This window comes from Leuresthes tenuis, unplaced genomic scaffold, assembly GCF_036924035.1.
Source record: "Leuresthes tenuis unplaced genomic scaffold, fLeuTen1.0.hap1 SCAF_8, whole genome shotgun sequence".
Lineage (NCBI taxonomy): Eukaryota > Metazoa > Chordata > Actinopteri > Atheriniformes > Atherinopsidae > Leuresthes > Leuresthes tenuis.
The window spans coordinates 15,420,747-15,432,538 of NW_027325362.1; the positions used below are offsets into that span (position 1 = coordinate 15,420,747).

General features: G+C 43.3%; 1 protein-coding gene and 1 non-coding gene across 2 annotated transcripts; both read left to right on the forward strand.

The window, feature by feature from the left end:
• Positions 1 to 1,515: 1,515 nt before the first annotated feature.
• pprc1 (PPARG related coactivator 1) lies at positions 1,516 to 10,832 on the forward strand. Its single transcript, XM_072391030.1, has 14 exons — positions 1,516 to 1,617; positions 3,159 to 3,254; positions 3,338 to 3,487; positions 3,635 to 3,715; positions 3,805 to 5,824; positions 6,004 to 6,057; positions 6,827 to 6,887; positions 7,134 to 7,201; positions 8,089 to 8,815; positions 8,923 to 9,126; positions 9,255 to 9,333; positions 9,412 to 9,533; positions 9,826 to 9,977; positions 10,331 to 10,832. Exons 1-14 carry the CDS (start codon positions 1,537 to 1,539, stop codon positions 10,429 to 10,431), a joined length of 3,996 nt encoding a protein of 1,331 aa, XP_072247131.1. The 5' UTR covers positions 1,516 to 1,536; the 3' UTR covers positions 10,432 to 10,832.
• On the forward strand, positions 9,598 to 9,737 carry LOC140313559 (small nucleolar RNA SNORA50). The gene has a single exon (XR_011917076.1). It is a non-coding gene; the product is annotated as a small nucleolar RNA SNORA50 (small nucleolar RNA).
• Positions 10,833 to 11,792: the final 960 nt, after the last annotated feature.

The following is an 11,792-nucleotide window of genomic DNA, read 5'->3' on the forward strand; positions in this document are numbered from 1 at the left end:
ATATACTGCAAACAAACATGTGAGCTGATTGATGACCTGATGTGTCTGCTGTTTTTATACTGAATTTAAATTAATTATATTGTTGGAGTAATTATTTCTCTCTTTTTTCTCTTTTTTAGGCATTGTGCTGCTGGCAGGAATGACCTTCTGGGTATATCAGTGTTACATCGTAGCTGAAAAAGCCTCATGCTGATCATACTGTGTCGTTTCAACATGATGCCATGCAGAGGGTGGTCAGCACTGTTCTCCATGTTCATCACTCCTGGTCCCACAATCAGGCCCTTTGCTTTCTCAAAGCTCACCATAACATGTGCATTAGCCTGGACCTTACCATGAGCGGACCTTTAGAGAATGTGGAGAGATTTTAAGTGGTGGTGGGACATTACCTCAGCTTTTATGATCATCATACATCAGATAATAAAAAAACAAATGGAAAACACAGACTGATAAAGCCGTGTTCCACGATAGACCACAAAATGAATCATGTGTGCTGGTGGCCGCTATGTGGGTTGGCTCACCTCTAAATCCATTTCTACCTGTGGGACACAGGGAATTGCTTATGGTTTAATCTAAGGCAAGCAATATGAGTAGCAATGAGATATGCATCAGCTCCCAGTTTTGTATTTGACCCAATTTAATCGTCTCTTCTCTACCACCTGTTTTCTTCTCACTCTTCACACCATTTTTTCATGTATTAGTTCACACAACAAAAACACATCAGCCGATGTCCTTTATCCAATTCATATCTGCTCTGAGGGGAAACGATTTGTCTTTCCAGCGTGATGTTTGGTTAGTCACCAGTGAGTGATGTTCTTATTGTGGTAATCCTTTGTGCAAATTTCATTTTGGATGTGGCTTACTCGAAAGAGTATGTGGTTTATTAATAGACCAAAACCAGCAACTTTTCCCTGATACTAGATTGTAAAATTTTAAAGACAGTCTACGCATATTTAAAGGAGCAAACAAAATGTACAAATACATTCATAGAATTATAAAATGTATTGTAAAAAAGATAATTATCAAAATGAATCTTTAAGTCTGCATCTTCCCACATTTTGGTTCTGATATTCAAATAATAAATACTGTATGTTGTCTATAGGGGGCATATGTGTACATTTATATCATGTTCTCTGAAAAAAGAGGTTTAAAAACCAGACACAAAACATCAACTGCTATAATGCAAGAATGTCATGGCTTTTAACGCTAATTGCAAACTTTATTGACAATGACCATTTCACAAATATATTTCAGACAAAGATAAATCAGTGTCAAAATCATTTTTAAAATGTTGTCATCAAACTAAAACATGTTAATAACAGCATGTGAACATATGAGCACACGAACCCGAGGAGATTTTTTTTAACGAACTACAGAAAAACGTGGCCACGCAACCCTTGACCCTCTGCGTCATTTTGCGTCATTTTGCCGGGAATGATTGACCACGTGTCTCCTACCGGCGTGCTTGTTCCTCCTCTTGATTCACTACTTTTTTTTTTTTATTCCAAAACGAGTCACGGCAGGGAGTGGGTTCTCAAGATGGCGGCGCGGTGGGGAGCAGGCGAGGATACTTTAACAACGTGCAATATGGACCTTTTCCACATGGAAACACTAGACGAGGTAAATAATATGTTGTACTCCTTGTTTGCCAACGTGTAATTTCACTGTTACCGCTTCTGTGCGTCAGTTTTAAACGTAGAAGTTGAGCCTGTTGGCTGTACGAGCTGTGCAGTGCTCGTAGAAAAGTGACACGTGGATGCAGATGTAGTATCACTAAAACGTATTTATGACATTCTTACTGTTTTGGGAGTTAGAGCAGTTTGATAACCCTGGACTGACATGTTTATCAAATAATGCTGCATTAAGGTTTTTTCTTAGTTCTTTTGTTTTAGCTGTGTTGTTGTTGCTAGCTTGAGTGTGTGTGCATGGCTTGGTCGCTCGGCTGGTTCCCTCCCGTTAATATAAACAGTCTCTGTAACATGTGAAGTGACAGTTGTGTGTTGTTATTGTCTGCTGGCCTGCCAAGAGTACAAGCAGCATCATTCGTGTGTGGAACACACTTTGAAGCTCCTTGGATGGGTTTAGTGTACAAGTTTTGTGTAGCCGACTGTGTACACACGTGGTGAGAAACACCGAAACATTCTGCGTGGATCATTTTAGTTTTTTGTTTTTTTTTGTTTAGTTTTTTTATCGTGAAACGTTTTTAATTTCATGATCAGTGGTGGATCAGCTGCTACATCAGTTTAGGTGGGGTGTAATTTATAGGCTTCACATCAGCGCATTGCAGCAATGTGTCATCAGCTCAGCAGTGTTTCACACAGTGAATAAGCTCCTCTATAGTAAGTATATATAAGTATAGTATATATAATAAATACATGCAGTCGTACAGTAACAAACAACCCTCGTTCGCCAGCTCTGATTCTGCAGTGGCTATGCACGTTTTCATTCAAAAGCTTCTTGTCTGTGTAGAACCACATGTGGTTTAGTAGTGGTGAAATCACATGTTGGGATTCTTCACACATGCGCAGTAGGGAGTATATTCGCCACACATCCCGTCGTGGGAAAATCTGAAGACAAATGGCGTGCTCTGTTAGCGCCTGTTGACAAAATCTGCAAATAAATTCAACAATTGCGTATTTCATAGTGTATATTTTAAGAGTTAAAACAGGAGTGGCGGTGAGGGCCCCGCTCTGGTTTGTTGTAGTATAACACGTGGGCCGGGTGGCCTCCCTTTGGACGGCGTGACGCGAGGATCAAACATGTCTGCTCACATTCTGCGCAGACACAAACACGTGGGTCTCTGGGAGAGACTGCTGCCTATTTAAGTCAAGGTGCGCAAAGTTTCTTTTTGTGCCAGCGTTTAAACAAGAACCTGCTGCACTAATTGGGTATCCATTTTTTTCTAAATTGACTAAAGCTGCTGTTGAAACAAAATTACAGTTTGCACTTGTTTTCCAAGCATATATGTCAAAGTTACCTGAAGCAGTAGATGGTTGTCAAGTTTGTTGCTGGCATACAATTGTGTTTAGCAACAAGTGATTGTTTGTCTGCCTTTTTCTGCTTTATCTATTTATTTTGGCTGCTTGCAGATAGCTTTGTCTGATTCGTGTTTTCAAATGTATTTGTATATTTGGCAAAATAGCTGTTTCCCTCTTCTCCAGACTGCTGGGCTGAGCTCTGGAGAAACTCTGGAGGCCCTTCCAAGCTGCTTCGACCCCTGCATCCTTTCCATCTTTGAGGACACGCCAACAGTGGAGGTAGTTACGCCCATGTATATCAGCTTCAAAAGAGAGATTGCTTTTAATGTTCATGCTTTGACCAGATTGTTGTGTTTATTTAGACTAAAGGACTGGACGATGAGAGTGAGGCCACGCTGCTGACAGCACTGACAGAGATCCTTGACAATGTGGATGATGACAACCTGTCACCATTTGACATGCTGCCTGACTCAGACTTGTTGTCTCATCAGAAGGGCAGGGAACACTCTCCGGTCAGTACCCAACTGTGACCCATGGGGTCTTGGAACATGAGGAACAGAATGAAATGTTGTCTTCTGTGGTTCTAAACATGCTACTTTCCCATTGGGTTGAAGTCAACAGATATTAATGTCACCATGGATTTATCTGTCACACTCTAGCTCAGGAGAATGCTGTGTTTGTCTCTTTCACCTCAAGAGAAAGACTCAGTATGTAGTGCAAGACCTTCATCAACTGGAAAGGTACGTTTCCCCTCTCAGAATCTGTATAAACTTGTGCTGTAGACAGATTTAGGTTTTCACTGGACTTTTGTTTCCCGATATTTACTCAGAGCTTATCCAGGATGCAAGCAGACTCTCTCCAGAGGAGTGATGGTGAGGAGGAGGAGGATAGCTCCCTCACTCTTAGCCTAAAGAGGCAGGACTTATTTCCTGATCATAACTGGGAAGATCTTACTCTCCCGCTTCCCGTCACCTTTGAGCAGGAGGGTGAAGATGGCCTCTCAGTAAGCCTCGGAGACTTTGTTAGGCATATGCACCCATATTGTATGGCAATATGTATGGAAGATGAGCAAGGGGAGCAGATGTTACCTGAGGGAGGTATATTACTTGAAGTTGTGGACCAGGGTGAAAATGGAGAACCCATCCTGGCCATCCCAAGCATGGATCTCCCTGTCTCTGTGCCGCTTAAAGAGCTGCCTTCAGAAAACGAGCAGCAAGCTTTGGATGAAGCAGAAGAAGTGGGCACTGACAGTTCAGAGCACATTGTCGTTGATGATGAAGATGACGATGTAATGATTAATGGGGCTCCAGTGAAAATGGCAGCCCCAGTGACACCAGAAGTACATCCGGATGTGAAAGATGAAAAAGCCACGACGAGACAGCGGGAACGGGTCAAAACAAAAAGCACATCGCGGAGAAAGAAGAAAAAGAAATGTAAAGAACAGCAGCAGCCGCCTAAACCCGCAGAGGGAAGAGTCCTGAGGAGTGGTACTGTAAGAAAGACAGCAGAAGAATCTCTGAAAAAGGAGTCTGAGAAAAAACGAGAGGTCAAGAAGGTTCCTCTTGCCTTAATGCCAACTTCAGTCCCTCTTGAAAAAAGAAAAACAAAACCATGCCAAACTAAAACGCAAACAGAAAAGAGTATTAAAACACAACAGCATGACATGAAAGGGAAAGCTGCCTCACCACTATCACCTCTGTGTGCTGCCCCTGAGAAGGGTCTGAATGTCTCTTCAGTCACAGCAGTGAGCCACAAACATCCCTGTGAAACACTCAAACAGCCACTCATGGCCCCTGTTGAGGCAGAAGGCTCATCGGCAGCTCCCTCTGTTCCCCTATCATTGGTGTCTTCAGAGAGCTGTGCAGCTGCTCCTGCCTCTGTTACCCCTGAGATCACAGCGCCTGTTAATGTGGCACCGACGGTCCCGGAGCCCAAACCCAAATCGCTCAGTCTTGAGGAGTATAGGCGGCTTCGACAGCAGAAGAAACCAGCTCCGGTGGGTAAACAAGACTGCAACAGCACCAAGTGGCCCAGCCTCCCAGAGCCTCCAAAAGAGCTCCCCCCTATTCCATGCTTGCCGGACCCCAACCCAAAAGACCCGAGACGTGCCAACCCCCAGACAGCAAAGAAGGAAGTGGAGGAGTTCAGACCTGCCTGGCAGCCGAGGGGACCAGGTGCACCACCCACCCCAGAGGCACTGTTGGTGCCACCAGCCTACATGATTTCCTCATCCAGCAAAGTTGCAACTGTTCCTAAAACACAGCAAACACCTGACCCTTCAAAACTATGCCAAAAGCCCCCTCCTGCCCCTAATTCAGTGAAGAATTTAGCCAAACAGCCAGACACTACTGCCCAGCCTGCAGTACCTTGTATGCCTCAGAGCGTTGCGTCTCCGGCTTCTTTAAAACCTGATGGCCAGCTCGTGTCTTCTACAGATGGGACTTGTTCGCCTGCTCTTTCCGGAGTGAAAGACGGAGTCGCTGCAGTCCCGCAATCTCACCCCATACCTCCAAAGTCTGTTCAGCTCACTAAAATCTCCCCCGTAACCACTACAGATGTGATCAAACCCGCTGCTGCCCCCCACAAAGCCACTGTTGTTGTACAGAAGGTGCCGGAGGTCTCTGCTTCTTCCTCATTAGATAACCCTGTCACATCTGAGAGCAAGTCTTCCAAACCCACTGTCAGTGGTATCCAGCCTTGTTCTGCTGCTGCTTCTCATTCCAACTCCCGCAGTCCAACTACACAACCTGCTGCGCCTGAAACTAAAGAGAAAGCCACTGTAGCAGGGAAACCCCAAAGAGTAAAGAGCGCCACACAGGAGTTGATTGAAGCATTCACCAGTGAAATAGGTGAGCTCAGAGTTGGTCTAATATTCTTTACCCTAAATTGTAGTTCAGGAATGGCAGGCCACACTCTCTGTGCCAGTGTCCTGCCAGACCTTTTTGTATGGCTATAAATCTGTTCTCAGCAGTCCTTATCTGAACACAGAACAGTTGAATTAATTCAAATTTTGTGGTTTTCTTTGGAGGTATTGAGGCTGCTGATCTGACCAGCTTATTGGAGCAGTTTGAGGAGACCCAAGGTAATTGTTAATGGCCCAATTCTCCTTTTAGCCACTTTTTCTCACAGGTTTTCTTATTATTATGGTATTGTCTGGTGTGGGTCACTTGGAAACTGTTTTTTCCAACTTTAATGCTGGAGTATGTTTGTTTTGTTTTTTAAATCATGGGGAACCAGCTCTATCTTTGGATAGGAGCAGTGAGTTGGGGCTTAGACTGACTTTTGGTTGGGTTACTGCTTCCTTACCTTTGACCAAAAGAGCATATGCCACAGTGACCTATGGAACAAAGATATCGGGTCGTTTATGATCTTGAAGCTTATCTGATCCTCCTAACGTTTAAATTCATGAGTACTTGTGACTGTATACTATCAGGATTTGGCTTTAGTGGAACATTCCCCTTTAAGAGAGATGGATGCTGCAGGGAGCAGAGAAGCTGCTTTGTGCACTTGTCTGCTCAGCTTCTGGAATTTTGCCCTGTCCGCAGATCCATTTAACTGCCACCCTGCTTTCTTTGTTCAGGGGGATGTTGGACACCCAGCATATGATAACAAGTGGTCGGGCATTATGCAATTACTCCTGTCATACCTATCATTATTTAGCCGTTATGCTAACCGCCTGCTGACCATTTGATGAGATTTTATGGAACAGTATTCAACATGAAAGCATTCCACTGACGGTTCTAACCACACAAACTTTTGCATTTTTCTTTTTTCCTTTCCACTTGGTTTTCCTGTCACTTCTATTTGTCCCTGTGGGGATGCACTGATATCCTTGTTCCCTCTTCCTTCAGCCAAAGAGGAGCAATATGTGCCGGAGGTCTCTGGTAGAGCAGCAGCTGTAGGAAACTCGAGGTGAGTTACCCTACAGCTCTCAAGCTGCTCTTTGTGACTGATTGAATAAAACAAAAACTGGATCGGAGCCAGTTTCCTCGACGTGTATGAAGCTGTGACACATATCAACCTTTTTGCCAAGACCTACCGCAAACCCTGGCTTTTTTTTTTTTTTTTTGGTCTCGCTACCGGCTCTTGAAATCTAATTTTAGTCCAAGACCACCTGAGCGACATGGTTTACCACAAACTTTCTTGCTTTCTTTGCAGTGCCGTACTGGTCCCAGAGAAAACTGCTGTGGAGCGTGTAAGAGCTAACGACCTCTCAAGCACTGCAGGTATTTAGCTTCGATTTATTTGAAGCAGTTGTTTTCTTTTTAAAAGGTTGCATCAGTTCTGTGGATATTTTTTTCTGAAACACTCTTAAAGGGGAACTCCGGTATTTTTAAACTAGACCTTATTTCTGGCATGAAATACATTTATCTACTCACCGAGAACAGTTTGGCGAAAGTCCTTAGGGAGCTATTTAGAAAACTCGCGATTGGCGTATATCCATAAAACGGAGTGAACAGGGCAGGGACAATACAGCCTCTAAATAAGGCATTATCTGTCTTTATTTCGCCAATACTTTAAGACAAATGAATGAATGAACAAATGTGTACTATAGCTCTGTTAGCTCATAGGTGCTGTTATGTGGCTACTTACGGCTATAGGAGAGCTAACGGAGGAATTTCTACACCGGCACTCTACTGGGACCACTTTATCCACACACACCCCTGGAGCACAGTTTATTTACTCCTTTCCCTGTGACAATCAACTAACTTCACACAGAGTTTGCTACTACTAGTTTTGTGCAACATGGCAGGATATTTATCAAATTTTGACATTGTGATGGACGTTCTTACCGGAGTGAATGAGCTGTGCTGCAGCCATGCGTGTGGATGAAGTCATCCCAGTAGAGGTGTGTGTAGAATTCCTTCCGTTAGCTCTCCTATAGCTGCAAGTAGCCACATAACAGTAGCTATGTGCTAACAGAGCAATGGTACGTTTTCTAAATAGATTCCGAAGGACGCCGACTTTTGCCAAACTGTTCTCGGTGAGTAGATAAATGTATTTCATGCCAGAAATAGGTCTAGGTTTAAAAAAAGAAAACAGAGTTCCCCTTTAATCGCAGGCTGTGAATGTCGGTTATGGTTGTGGTGCTCATTCTTTCCTTCTGCTTCAGCTCTGACTCCTCCAGCCACTCCTCCCCACCAGATGTGGAAACCTCTGGCCCCTGTGGCTCTACTTGGAAAGAGCAAGGCTGCTGAGGCCTCCAAGCCGAACCTCTCTAAGGTTATCCAAATAGAAGCCCAGCCCCTGCCCGCTGTCAGGTCCCGTAGTAAACCCACTGCTGCTGAGGCCACTGTCTGCCCTTATGTGGCATGCATGGATCATGACTATTGCCTTCCCAACAACGGTGCTTCCACTGAAGAGCAAGGCAAACGCTGGAATGTTAAACAACAATCTTTCATTACTATTAAGCCCATCAAGCAACCTGCTCCAACCACTACACAAAGACCCCCAACTGTCTTGGCATCATCTCTCCAGTCTGCAACAAATCCTGCGGTTTCAACCAAAACACAAGATTTTCCACAGACGGAGCGTCTCAAGAAGAGGAGCAGTGATGGGATAATTGGAAGCTCAGTTCTGGAGACTCCAGATACTTCTCCTGCTAGACAGGAAACTGAATATGCTTTGAAAGTCAGGAGCCCCAGGAAAGTGCCATTAGAAAGGTCCTACCGTCGACACGCTTCTTCTCGCACACCCAGCCCTAGATGTAGTCCTGAACAAAGGAATGGTGGCCGGTCTAGGAAAAGAAGACCCCACCGTTCTCCCAGCCCCACGTCCAGCTGCTCAGAATCATACTCCTCTAGATCTCGCTCTAGATCCCAATCCCCGGCAAAGAAGAGGTATGTCTCGCTGTCGGAATGTCTGGTTCATTCAGTTGTACAACACTCATTTGAAGATGTTGTGATTTTTCTTTCTGCTTTCACTCATTTCTTCCTTTTGTCTATAGGTTTCGACCTCGCAACTCGGGTAGCAGTTCCAGGTCTTCATCCCGCTCTTCCTCTCGGTCCTCCCACTCTGTCTCCTGCTCACCTCCCAGGAGGAGGAGATACTCTTACTCTTCCTCTCGTTCTGGCTCCTGGAGTCGCTCCAGATCACGGTCTTTGTCCCCTCAAAGACGAGCACAGTGGAGTAGGAGCAGGCGATTATGCAGGTAGGGTACATGAAACCTGCTTATCTGGTTAATAGTCATTACATAGAATTCATTTCAGTTTAGTTGTGTTACTATTACTGTAACATGCCTTATTAAAGAAGGGCCAAAAACTTAATCTTCTCTTCCAGTCCCTCATACACACACAGCTATGGTCCCAGTGCAAAGACGAATGTTGAAGAGGCGAAATGGCGCAAGGAGAAAGCCATTGTAAGTTCTTTTTTATGAGAGTACAGTGCTCTAACCGTATTTATAGCAGCTGACTAATGTGACTAATTTGTCTCTCAGGAGGAGCGTCGGATTGTTTACGTCGGGCGAATTCGGGGAACGATGACCCAAAGAGAACTTCGGGAGCGTTTCTCTTTATTTGGCGAAATTGAAGAATGTACCCTGCACTTTAGAGATCATGGGTAGGTACATCCACGGCTGATATCGCATTAACATACTCTTTTTAATTGATCTAATAGAAGGAAATCGCACTGTCTTTGAACCTTGTTGGTCTTTTCTGTGACCTCTAAGGCCAAGCTACAGTGCTATAGCAAAATCAAGCTTGTTCATAACTGGAGCCTCCTGGCTACACCCCCAGGTTGCTCTTTTAAAAGCAAGGTACATATGAAAACTATGGACAGAACCTGTTACTGCCATCTCTTGCTCTCTCGTAAAAACCCAAATTAATTGCTGACGTTTGGCTACTTTTCACAGGGATAACTATGGGTTTGTGACTTATTACGACACCAAGGATGCCTTCACAGCCATCGAGAACGGAAGCAAGCTGCGTCAACCTGACGAGCTGCCATTTGATCTCTGTTTTGGTGGAAGAAGACAGTTCTGCAAGGCCAGCTATTCTGACTTGGGTAGGCATGGCTTTAAATTACAAACACAACAAAAGCTTCTGTAGCCCTAACCCACAGTGATATTAATCTATTCAAGTGTGAGTGATGTAGTTTGCAGAATATTGTAAACGTTTCCTGCTGTTCATCCAGACGCCATGTGTCCACCACATGCTAAATACCACTGAGAACTGCTTTACTTGTTTCTTTTTTTTTAACCCTGTTTGGGCTTTTGACTTCAGCATTTGTAAATCCCAGGCTACTTTTAAGATTTTAAGGGTAACGTCAATCTTTGCATTGTTCAAACCAAATGCCATATTTACTATCGCTGTTATTTGAATTCCACTTTTGGGGTTTTGTTTTTTTTTTCATTACAGATTCGAATAGAGAGTATGAACCGTTGCCCACCAAAGGCAAGTTTCATGCACTAGACTTCGACACTTTACTCAAGCAGGCTCAGCAGGGCCTGAAGAGGTAACAGAAGGCCTGCAGCAGGAAGCAGCTGACACTTACCTCAGAGCCGACACGGGTGGCTTCGCACCTGCAACAGTCTTTACATTTTAGTTGTTGCATTCTTACTTTCTTTTGTTTGTTTGTTCCCACAAGCTAACACCTTCTATTGAAGTGACAATTTATAAAGAAACTGGCAAAAGTTGAAAAAAAAAAATTGAATAAATGGAAAAAAGGTTTTTGGTTTTTTTAAGTTTATTTAAACGTACAGTTGAATATAAATTGTGTGGAGGGAATGGTTTTAAAAGGGTAAATATGAATGAAATGGAACTCCCTGGTTATTGGGAGATGATGATAATTAGGTAATACGTTTTGAATGTACCACAAAGATAAATAAAATGAAGCAGAAACGTTCTGTTTATCATCTAACTTGGCTTTTTTTTTCTTCTGTCATCGTTTTATATTTTACATTGCATGATAGGTATTCGTTCAATTATTGGTTATTTTTAACGTAAGATTCGGAAGACATTAAACAATACAAAGGTATGAATAATGAGTCGTGTAAGTGAATGGTTTTGGGTTCCTGATATAGATCTTTATCGTGTTTTAACTTGTCAGAACAAGCAAGGTAATAGCAATGCCAGGGGTTCAGTAAATGTCACAATGGGCCTCCATACATAAAAAGGAGAGGTCCATGGGGCAACTCACTTGAATGAAACCTATTACTGTGAATGTAAGTTGCCACATTTTTTCTCACACTGCTCATTATGTACTATAAATTCCATTGTCTTGTGGCTGGCGGTCACAACTTTGTGAGACTGAAATGCTTAAAATGTCTGCTGGGAAAAAACGCCTGTTATGTGTTTCACCCAAACACCCCCACTACACACACCAGCTGTTATTGATATAATTGTGTAAAGAGCCCAAATAATGAATATATATATATATATATAAAAAATACTTTAGCAAAGCCTATTCATTTTGCTGACAGGTTAAAGACTAAACAGATCAGCAGCACCACCCTTCTGTTTGAAAGTTGTGTTAAAACTCAGCAGCCCTAATGTGGACTGGAATCTCAAAGAGATTAGACCGCTGTTGACATAATGAACACGAATTTCTCGCCGAATTGAGCGAGAAATCTGCACTATTATTACTAGTTCTGGAGTTCGGTATCCATTACTAGGAACCCTGCTCTATTATTCAACTTTGCGAAATTAGTGGTGCGCACGGTATTCTCAGTTAAACTAGTCCGAGTCACAATTCGCAAATGTCTACATTATTGTGCTATGGATGGCATTTAATGCGTAGAAATGACGGTCAGTGTACAAAGTTACAACTTATAAAGTTCATCCGTCAGTGGAAGCCAAATAAAATCAAAATAAGATCGTT